We start from the raw sequence: 12,121 nt of genomic DNA on the forward strand, positions 1-12,121 counted from the left end.
TCCTCGGTCTCCTCCCCCCAGCCACGGACAACACCAGGGATCCCCGAAAAGTTTAAAGTCCCCCTCAAAGCCTGCTCTTCTTGCTCCTCCTCCTCCCCCAAGCCACCACCATCCTCTCTCTCACGCCTATTCAGACTCCTGCTGACTTGTCTCAGATAGAGTAGCCCCCCTGGGAATTCAATCAGCATTGCAACTTCCTCATCTTCCAGCTCCTGCTCCTCGATGGCTTGATCAATGACACAACACAATGCATTCTCCAGAAAGAAGGTGTAAGGTACGATGTCACTGATGGCACCCTGGCTGCGACTGACCAGTTTGGTGATCTCATCAAATGGCCGCAGAAGTCTGCATGTGTCGCAAATGAACAGCCTCTGGAGCAGTGAAAAGAAACCAAGCTCCCAGAACCTGTCCTGCTGCAGAGTTTGTACAGGTAGTCATTAATGGCACGTTGCTGCTGGAGCAGCTTATCAAGCATATACAAGGTGGAGTTCCAGCGCGTCGGGCTGTCACAAATCAGACGTCTGACGGGCAGATGCTGTCGCCACTGAACGTCAGCAAGGAGAGCCATGGCCGTGTAAGAGCTTCTAAAATGGCCAGAGATTTTCCTGGCCTGCCGCAAGATGTCCTGGACCCCGGGGTATTTGGCAACGAATCGCTGCACGACTAAGTTCAGGACGTGTGCCATGAACGGCACGTGTGTCATTTTGCCCTGTTTCAGCGCGCTCAGCAGATTGTCACCGTTGTCGCACACCACTTTACCGACTGTCAAATTGAGCGGGGTTAGCCACTGATCGGCCTGTGACCGCAGAGCTGAAAGGAGTGCAGGAGCGGTGTGTCTCTTGGCTTCCAGGCACAACAGCCGCAGCACAGCATGGCAACGTCTCACCTGGCACGTCGAATAGGTTCTGGGGAGCTTGGGGGACGCAGCGGAAGAGGCGATAGCAGTGGAAAAGGAGGAGTTAGCCGAGGAGGAGACGGAGGATGGAGTAGGAGAAGAAGAGGCAGACCTGCATGCAATCCGTGTAAGTTATGTACCTTCCCTGCCTGTGTTTGCTAGACCACGTGTCTGTGGTCAGATGTATCTTGGCACAGACACTGTGTGCCAGAGATATATTCACTTGCCGCTGAACGTGACCATATAGCTCTGGGATGCCCTTCTGGGAGAAATATTTCTTTCTGGGGACCTTCCATTGCGGTGTGCCAATGGCCACAAATTTTCTAAAGGCCTCCGAGTCCATCAGTTTATATGACAGTAGTTGGTGGGCTAGCAGTTCCAACAAACCAGCGGACAGCCATTGGGCAAGAGGGTTATCCGGTGTCATCAACTTTTTATGCTTGAACATTTGGGCCACGGAAGCCTTCTGCCAGATGAACGTGACAACAGCACGGTGGAAGATGGAGTGGATGAGAAATGGGAGGATAGAGGAGAAGGAGAAGAGGCAAGACGTGGAGCGCCGGGAGTGTGTCTTTGTGGGTTCTGATGGCGTTGCTCCCACTCGGCTCAGTGATGGGAGGCCAGGTGCCTTCTTAAGGACGGTCGTCACTAGCTGAGTGTTGGGCTTACTGCGACTTATGCATTGACAGCACAGGCTGCAGATGGCAACACTATTGTTAGCAGCTGACACGTTAAATAAAGCACACTGCAGAGCCATGTGTCGATGTCCTGGCAGCACAAGATGTGACTGTGCATGGTGGATGGCTCGCTACAGATACATTTGCAGTCTGCTTTTTGCCTCCTGTGCACTGAGTTCTGCTTGCTTCTTCTCCTTCTCCTCCCTATCTGCTTCTCCGTCTCTCCCTCTGAACTCCAATCCTCTTCCTCTCTTGTGGGCACCCACGTGACGTCCATCGACACGTCATCATCGTCACCTTCACCACCACTCACATTAGAGATCTCGGAGTAGGCAGCAACAGCGGGGACCACCTTCCTTGGGCTGATCTGGGTGATCTGACTGCTAGGTGGCGACCGTTGATACCTCCTCTTCCTGATCCGATACCAAGAATGGCTGCACATCGGTAAGGTCTTGGAATGGATGGGAAAATAATTCCTCTGACTTGTGTGGTAATGCTATAAAGTGTGACATCTTACTGAAGTGATCAACAACCACCAGAATCACAGTTTTTCCTGAGGAAATTGGCAAATCAGTGATAAAGTCCATGGACAAATGAGTCCAAGGTCTGGACAGGATGGACAATGGAAGTAGAGATCCTGAAGGCCGCATATGTATCACCTTAGCACGTGCACAGGTACTACAGGCTGACACATAGCCCTCCACACATTTACACAACCCTGGCCACCAGAATCTACGAGAGATGAGATCAACCGTAGATCTGCTTCCAGGGTGCCCTCTAAGAACCGTACCGTGATGATCCTCAAACACCTTGTGCCGTAGTTCAGAAGGGACAAACAGCTTCCCCGGAGGACAAGAATCCGGTGCATCTCCCTGGGCCTCCAACACCTCTGCCACAAGGTCAGGATATAAGGTGGAAATGACTATCCCCTCAGACAAGATGGGCCCAGTATCTTCTGAATCACCCCCCCCCCCCCCAGGAAAGCTACGCGACAAGGCATCTGCCTTGACGTTCTTAATCCCAGGGCGTTAGGTGACAATGAAATTAAATCTGGTAAAACACAGCGACCATCTGGCCTCCCTTGGGTTCAGACATTTAGCCGACTCCAGATCAGCCAAATTCTTGTGATCAGTAATTACCGTAATGGGATGAATTGCTCCTTCAAACCCATTCCTCAAATGCCAACTTGATGGCCAGCAACTCTCTATTACCTACATCATAATTTCTTTCGGCAGTAGAGATTTTTTTTGAGAAAAAAGCGCATGGGCGCCATTTGCTAGTAGAAGGACCCTGTGACAAGACTGCTCCAACCCCCACTTTGGATGTGTCAACTTCCACAATGAATGGCTGTGACACATCAGGTTGCACCAGTATAGGAGCCGAAGCAAAACATTCCTTTATCGCTGAAAAGGCATGTAATGCCTCATCCGACCAGATTGAGAAATCCGCACCTTTCTTAGTCATATCAGATAATGGTTTAACAACAGTCGAGTAATTCAAGATAAATTTACGATAGTAATTGGTAAACCTCAAAAATCGCATGAGCACTTTCAGATTTTTGGGTCGATCCCTGTCCAACACAGCACGGACTTTTTCCGGATCCATACGAAAACCCAAAAATGAGAGTAGGTAACCCAGGAACTGCACTTCCGAGACTGCAAATACACACTTCTCCATCTTAGGATCTGTAAAACCTGTCTCACATGATCCTGATGCGTCTCCATGTCAGGGGAATAAATTAGAATATCATACAGATACACCACCACAAACCTGCCCACCAGATGATGAAAGATGTCATTGATGTAATGTTGAAAAGCAGCAGGAGCATTGGTCAACCCAAAAGGCATAACCAAATTCTCGAAATGACCTTCAGGGGTATTAAAGGTTGTTTTCCATTCTTACCAGATTATATGCCCCCCTCAAATCCAACTTAGAGAACACCTTGGCACCGACAAGTTGATTAAATAAATCTGGGATCAAAGGAAGGGGATAGGGATCACGGACAGTAATGCGATTAAGCTCACGGAAGTCCAAACATGGCCTAAGAGTTCCATCCTTTTTCTTCACAAAGAAGAACCCTGCAGCCACTGGAGACTTAGATGGTCTAATATGACCTGTAGCCAAACTCTCGGTGATATACTCTTGCATGGCTACTCTTTCTGGTTCAGTAAGATTATACAACAGAGACTTGGGCAACCTAACTCCGGGAATAAGGTTGATGGGGCACTCATACTCCAGATGTGGAAGCAACTCCTGGTCTCCACTTTTAGAGAATACATCAACAAAGTCTGAAATAAAAGGAGGAACTACTTTAGTGGTTACAACAGAAAGCGACATGCTAAGACAGTTGTCTATGCAAAAATCACCCCAATCAAGAATCTGTCTCACTTGCCAACCGATAGTAGGGTTATGCTTGGTTAACCACGGCAAACCCAGCAACAGAGGAGCAGGTAGACCCTCCAGCCCAAAACACAAAATAGATTCTTGATGAGTATCTCCCACCTTTTGGCGAATGTCCTGTACTATTTGTAAGAGTGGAGCGGAATCAGTCGCAAACACCGAAATGTTTTTGTCCAATGCGCTTGTAGACAAACCATGCATACGGACGAACTGGCCATCCACTAGGTTAACCCCTGCCCCACTGTCAATAAATACTTCAATTGCCACAATTTGGGAGTCTAGCACCACCTTGGCAAGCAGGAGAAATTGGATATTACCGGTAAATAAAAAAAGGACACTCTCAGATTCCCCACCCACACTACCAAGAGTGAGACGAGGACTAAACAAATTTTTTTGTTTTTTTTTCTATCTTTTTCATCATGACGTTTAACATAAGGACAAACGTTAACAAAATGTCCACCTTTACCACAGAAAAAGCAGGGTCTTTTTTTAACCCTAAAGTTCTTATCACCAGGTCCAGGAGTGATCTCTCCCAACTGCATTGGCTCATCAGTGGGCATGAACTCAATGGTCTCTTCCCCCGAAGTGTCAGAAGAGGCCGCCATCTTATATGGTAAGACGTCCTGAGACTGAGGAACCTTAGATCTTTCCCTCAGGCGTCTATCAAGACGTACAGCAAGGGACATAGCCGCCTCCAGTGACTCGGGGTATTCGTGAAATGCCAAAGCGTCCTTCAAGTTCTCAGATAGCCCTTGACAGAATTGACTATGGACCACTGGATCATTGCACTCCGTATCAGTAGACCATCTCCTAAATTGAGAGCAGTAGGTCTCCGCAGAATGTCCTCCCTACCGTAGGCCACGCAACTTGGTCTCGGCCAGGGAAATCCGATCTGGGTCATCATAGATAAGTCCTAAAGCTCTAAAGAAAATTGATCTACCGACCGGACAGACAATGATCTGGTCGGCAACCAAAAAGCCCAAGACTGAGTGTCATCTTTTAGCAAATAAATGATTATACCCACTCTTTGACTCTCGTCCCCAGAAGAGCATGGATGGAGTTTAAAATACAACTTGCACGACCCCCTGAACTGAATAAAATTGCTACTTCCCCCAGAGAATCTGTCCAGAAGAGCCACCTTGGGTTCAGGGCAGGACTGGTTCCCGCAGTTGGAAGCAGCAGCCTGTGGTCTCTGGATTTTGAGACCGTCGTGGGGGAGGTCAGCTATCTCCATAGACAGCCCCTCGAGTTGTCCGACTAGTGCAAAAATGGGATCCATTGTCGCACTGGTACGAACAAAATGGTGGTTTTTGGGTGGTTGATAATGTCACGAATAACGGGGAGGGAAGGGACACCAGAACAACAATAGATGGAGAAAGACAAAGAACTAGGCCTTAAGGCTAGAGACAGGAGAACGATCACCTCCTAGTGAAACCCCTAAACCTGGCCCTGACTCCTGACAGTATGTGTAAACCCGGATAGTGGTAAAAATACATACATCGTAATCTAAACCCTCAGAGCCCTGAAATGCCCTATGGTAGTGACAGGGAATGAGACAACTGGTTCCTTCCAAGGTGAAAGAACCATTGTCTCCCTGAGGCCTAGTAACAACAAGCACAAGGGAACAACTAAATAGAAATAGCAATACAACTTATCTGATAGAAAATGGAAGAGCAGGAACATAGCAAAGGTCCACACACCAACTCTCCCAAATCTAGGCAGAGAATATTACCCGCATGGATAGAAGTGTGAGACAGAACTAAATAGGGGAAACAGTAATGACTACAAGGCTGCACCTGACCGGAGGTGTGGTCCTTACCAAACAACAACACCGAGAATCAAGAGGTTGTCAGTTAATCCCACAAGCAGCCAGCCTCCCAGATATTCTAACTTCTGACACGGGAGGTACCGTGACACATGGTAACCCCAAGGAGAACTCGTCTGTCCACCCTAAATGTGGAGAGACTGACCTTTGTCAAGATGAATCAGGCGTGGATCAGCCAGGATCTCCACCCACCAATGCCTGATGCATCAGACTAGATCATCCATGGTGCCACACCAACACTTTAATAAAAGAGACCGGTTTCCTCTGCCTCTGCTACTACTCTGATGATGCCACCCGCCTGATGCCACACATCTGAAGCCAAGTGCTCCTTCTTTCACTCTCTCGGGGGCTCTACTTGTATAAGTGTTTAATAGAACAGGTTCTGTAGACATCTATGTGGAATCAGCTGACGACCGTGTAAAAGGAGTGCGCTTCTTCTTGGCGCTAACATTGATCTGTAAGGCTGAGTTCACACTTGAATTATTTGGTCAGTTTTGACCCCGTGACTGCCCTAATAAGGAAGTGTGCAGTGATCCTAAGAGCGACGCCTGTCATCTGCATGTCATACTGACTCACAGTATTATTTCACTACCAAAGCAGACTCCCTATGCGTGTTACTGCAAGGCACAGTGTTCTACACCGCTATACAGGCACAGTGTTCTACACCGCTATACAGGCACAGTGTTCTACACCGCTATACAGGCACAGTGTTCTACACCGCTATACAGGCACAGTGTTCTACACCGCTATACAGGCATAGTGCTCTACACCACTATACAGGCACAGTGTTCTACACCGCTATACAGGCATAGTGCTCTACACCACTATACAGGCACAGTGTTCTACACCGCTATACAGGCACAGTGTTCTACACCGCTATACAGGCACAGTGTTCTACACCGCTATACAGGCACAGTGCTCTACACCACTATACAGGCACACAGTGTTCTACACCGCTATACAGGCACAGTGTTCTACACCGCTATACAGGCATAGTGTTCTACACCGCTATACAGGCACACAGTGTTCTACACCGCTATACAGGCACAGTGCTCTACACCGCTATACAGGCACAGTGCTCTACACCACTATACAGGCACACAGTGTTCTACACCGCTATACAGGCACAGTGTTCTACACCGCTATACAGGCATAGTGCTCTACACCACTATACAGGCATAGTGTTCTACACCGCTATACAGGCACAGTGTTCTACACCGCTATACAGGCACAGTGTTCTACACCGCTATACAGGCACAGTGCTCTACACCGCTATACAGGCACAGTGTTCTACACCGCTATACAGGCACAGTGTTCTACACCGCTATACAGGCATAGTGTTCTACACCGCTATACAGGCACACAGGGTTCTACACCGCTATACAGGCACAGTGTTCTACACCGCTATACAGGCACAGTGCTCTACACCACTATACAGGCACACAGTGTTCTACACCGCTATACAGGCACAGTGTTCTACACCGCTATACAGGCATAGTGCTCTACACCACTATACAGGCATAGTGTTCTACACCGCTATACAGGCACAGTGTTCTACACCGCTATACAGGCACAGTGTTCCTACACCGCTATACAGGCACAGTGATCTACACCACTATACAGGCACACAGTGTTCTACACCGCTATACAGGCACAGTGTTCTACACCGCTATACAGGCATAGTGTTCTACACCGCTATACAGGCACACAGTGTTCTACACCGCTATACAGGCACAGTGTTCTACACCGCTATACAGGCACAGTGCTCTACACCACTATACAGGCACACAGTGTTCTACACCGCTATACAGGCACAGTGTTCTACACCGCTATACAGGCATAGTGCTCTACACCACTATACAGGCACAGTGTTCTACACCGCTATACAGGTACAGTGTTCTACACCGCTATACAGGCACAGTGTTCTACACCGCTATACAGGCACAGTGTTCTACACCACTATACAGGCACAGTGTTCTACACCACTATACAGGCACAGTGTTCTACACCACTATACAGGCACAGTGTTCTACACCACTATACAGGCACACAGTGTTCTACACCGCTATACAGGCACAGTGTTCTACACCGCTATACAGGCACTGTGCTCTACACCACTATACAGGCACAGTGTTCTACACCGCTATACAGGCACAATGTTCTACACCGCTATACAGGCACAGTGTTCTACACCACTATACAGGCACAGTGCTCTACACCACTATACAGGCACAGTGTTCTACACCACTATACAGGCACAGTGTTCTACACCACTATACAGGCACAGTGTTCTACACCACTATACAGGCACAGTGTTCTACACCGCTATACAGGCACAGTGTTCTACACCGCTATACAGGCACAGTGTTCTACACCACTATACAGGCACAGTGTTCTACACCGCTATACAGGCACAGTGTTCTACACCGCTATACAGGCACAGTGTTCTACACCGCTATACAGGCTTTCTGGAGCCGCAAATATATTCGTATCGAATCTAATTTCTCTGAAAACCCAGCGAATCAAATTATTTTAAAATTCACTGATCAGTCAGTCGGGGGCTATTAGTCAGTCAGAGGCTATCATTCAGGAGGTATCAGTCAGTCGGGGGCTATCAGTCAGTCAGGGGCTATCATTCAGGAGGTATCAGTCAGTCGGGGACTATCAGTCAGGAGGTATCAGTCAGTCGGGGGTTATCAGTCAGGTGGTATCAGTCAGTCAGGGGCTAACAGTCAGTCGGGGGCTATCAGTCAGGAGGTATCAGTCAGTCGGGGGCTATCAGTCAGTCAGGGGCTATCATTCAGGAGGTATCAGTCAGTCGCGGGCTATCAGTCAGTCAGGGGCTATCAGTCAGGAGGTATCAGTCAGTTGGGGGCTATCAGTCAGGAGGTATCAGTCAGTCGGGGCTATCAGTCAGTCAGGGGCTATCATTCAGGAGGTATCAGTCAGTCAGGGGCTATCAGTCAGTCGGTATCAGTCAGTCGGGGGCTATCAGTCAGGAGGTATCAGTCAGTCGGGGGCTATCAGTCAGGAGGTATCAGTCAGTCGGGGGCTATCAGTCAGGAGGTATCAGTCAGTCAGGGGCTATCAGTCAGGAGGTATCAGTCAGTCAGGGGCTATCAGTCAGGAGGTATCAGTCAGTCGGGGGCTATCAGTCAAGAGGTATCAGTCAGTCGGGGGCTATTAGTCAGGAGGTATCAGTCAGTCAGGGGCTATCAGTCAGGAGGTATCAGTCAGTCAGGGGATATCAGTCAGGAGGTATCAGTCAGTCGGAGGCTATCAGTCAGGAGGCATCAGTCAGTCAGGAGGTATCAGTCAGTCAGGGGCTATCAGTCAGTCAGGGGCTATGGGTCAGGAGGTAATAGTCTGGGGCTAAAGTAGTTTTCACTCCCCTCATCATATATTATATGAATCCTTGTAGCACAGAGGAGACACAAAGACTGAAGTAAAAATCCGGTCTTTGTAAATGACCCCCATTGTTTTGCAGCATTTTTGTGCTATTATTATTTCCCCTTTTTTTTTAAGAAAACAAAAACTCTGGGCTGCTGTGATTATCTGTGGTGAGATGCCAAAGACGCTTCATGGAAAAATTCCCGCACAAAATGTTCGGTAAGATACAAATGCTAGAAATTCAAGGCTTTTTATGGGTGGGGAAGGAGTAACACGCCGGTTGTGGAAATAGTTGTCTGTGTGTGAAAGAGCCGTAAGGCTGGATTCACAAAGGCAGCTTTGAGTGCAGTATTTGATGCAGTATTTTACCAGAGCCGGGCGGTCCGGACGGTGTCGATCCATCCGTTACACTTTCTCTTCCTCCACAAACTGCACTAAACCCTGCGGCATCAGCTTCCTGTGTGACCGCCGAGCAAGAAAAGAGAGAAGTCTACAACGAGGGGAACATTTCATGGAGAAGTGTCTGGACAGACACCCAACAGATCTCTGCAGAGGATTGCACCGCACAGGGAGAGGACCCAGTGACACCCGTTTATATGGAGGGAAATGAGGTGGAGTGAAATCCGGATCACAGATGATTTCCAAGAAATGAGCGCCACTGGTTTCATTTTCACTGTCCAGTTTTTTAAACCTGTTGTTTATGAATATTAACCCTGTCAGGATCAGGACTTAGGGCTTATACACACTCCATGCATTGGGTTGGTTATAGTACACAGTACCCCACAGTATGCAGTATAGCACCCTATAGTATACAGCACACCACAGTATTTAGTGTAGTACCCTATAGTATACAGCACCCTACAGTATGCAGTATAGCGCCCTATAGTATACAGCACCCCACAGTATGCAGTATAGCACCCTATAGTATACAGCACCCCACAGTATTCAGTGTAGCACCCTATAGTATACAGCACCCCACAGTATGCAGTATAGCGCCCTATAGTATACAGCACCCCACAGTATGCAGTATAGCACCCTGTAGTATACAGCACCCCACAGTATGCAGTATAGCACCCTATAATATACAGAACCCCATAGTATGCCGTATAGCACCCCACAGTATGCAAGCAGTATAGTACCCTATAGTATACAGCACCCCACAGTATACAGCTCCCCATACTATACAGTATAGAGCACCCCACCGTATGCAAGCAGTATAGCACCTTATAGTGTGCAGCACCCCACACTATACTGTATACAGCACCCCACAGTATACAGCACCCTATACTATACAGTATACAGCACCCCATAGTATATAGTAGAGCAGCATAGCACCCCACAGTATACAACACCCCATACTATACAGTATACAGCACCCCACAGTATATAGTAGAGCAGTATAGCACCCCACAGTATACAACACCCCATACTATACAGTATATAGCACCCCACAGTATACAGTAGAGCAGTGTAGTACACCACAGTATACAGCACCCCACAGTATACAGCACACAACAGTATACAGTATAGGGCACCTCACAGTATACAGTATACAGCACCCCACAGTATACAGAACACCAAACTATACAGTATACATCACCCCACAGTATACAGTAGAGAAGTTTAGCACCCCACACTATACAGCACCCCACGCTATACAGCACCCCACAATATGCAGCCCCCACAGTATACAGTAGAGCAGTATAGCACCCCACAGTATACAGCCCCCCACAGTATACAGTAGATAAATATAGCACCCCACAATATATAGCACCCCACAGTATACAGTAGAGCAGTATAGCACTCCACAGTATACAGTAGAGCAGTATAGCACATCACAGTATACAGCACCCCACATTATACAGCACCCCACAGTATACAGTAGAGCAGTATAGCACCCCACAGTATACAGCACCCCACAGTATACAGTAGAGCAGTATAGCACCCCACTGTATACAGCACCCCACAGTTTACAGTAGAGCAGTAGAGCACACCACAGTATACAGCATCCCACAGTATACAACACCCTACAGTATACAGTAGAGCAGTATAGGATCCCATAGTATACAGCACCCCATAGTATACAGTAGAGCAGTATAGCACCCCACAGTATACAGCACTCCATAGTATACAGTAGAGCAGTATAGCACACCACAGTATACAGCACCCCACAGTATTCAACACTTTACAGTATACAGCACCCCACAGTATACAATAGAGCAGTATAGCACTCCACAAAATACAGCACCCCACAGTATATAGTAGAGCAGTATAGCACCCCATAGTATACAGCACCCCATAGTATAAAGTAGAGCAGTATAGCACCCCACAAATTACAGCATCCCACATTATACAGTAGAGCAGTATAGCACCCGACAGTAAACAGCACCCCACACTATACAGCACCCCACAATATTCAGCCCCCACAGTATACAGTAGACCAGTATAGAACCCCACGGTATACATCACCCCACAGTATACAGCCCCCCACAGTATACAGTAGAGCAGTATAGCACTCCACAATATACAGCACCTCACGGTATACAGCACCTCACAATATACAGCACCCCAAACTATACAGTATACATTAGAGCAGTATAGCACACCACAGTATACAGCATCCAACAATATACAGCACCCCACAGTATACAGTAGAGCAATATAGCATCCCACAATATACAGCACCTCACAGTATACAGTAGAGCAGTATTGCAACTCACAGTATACAGTAGAGCAGTATAGCACACCGCAGTATACAGCACCCCACAGTATACAGTACCCCACAGTATACAGCACCCCACAGTATACAGTAGAGCAGTATAACACCCCACAGTATGCAGTAGAGCAGTAGAGCACCCCACCATATACAGTAGAGAAGTATAGCACACCACAGTATACAGCATCCCACAGTATACAGTAGAGCAGTATAGCACC

General features: G+C 47.8%; 1 protein-coding gene across 1 annotated transcript in view; it reads right to left on the reverse strand.

Moving 5' to 3' along the window:
- Positions 1-9,942, reverse strand: part of LOC122945558 (RING finger protein 112-like) — a 29,266-nt gene extending 19,324 nt beyond the window's left edge. Inside the window, exons 1-2 of the mRNA XM_044304622.1 lie at positions 9,934-9,942; positions 9,557-9,677 (exon numbers count right to left, since the gene is read on the reverse strand). Coding sequence (XP_044160557.1) covers positions 9,557-9,677; positions 9,934-9,942 — 130 coding nt within the window. The remainder of the gene's footprint in view (positions 1-9,556; positions 9,678-9,933) is intronic.
- Between the last annotated feature and the right edge of the window lie 2,179 nt (positions 9,943-12,121).

This window comes from Bufo gargarizans, chromosome 8 (genome assembly GCF_014858855.1).
Source record: "Bufo gargarizans isolate SCDJY-AF-19 chromosome 8, ASM1485885v1, whole genome shotgun sequence".
NCBI classification, from domain to species: Eukaryota; Metazoa; Chordata; class Amphibia; order Anura; family Bufonidae; genus Bufo; species Bufo gargarizans.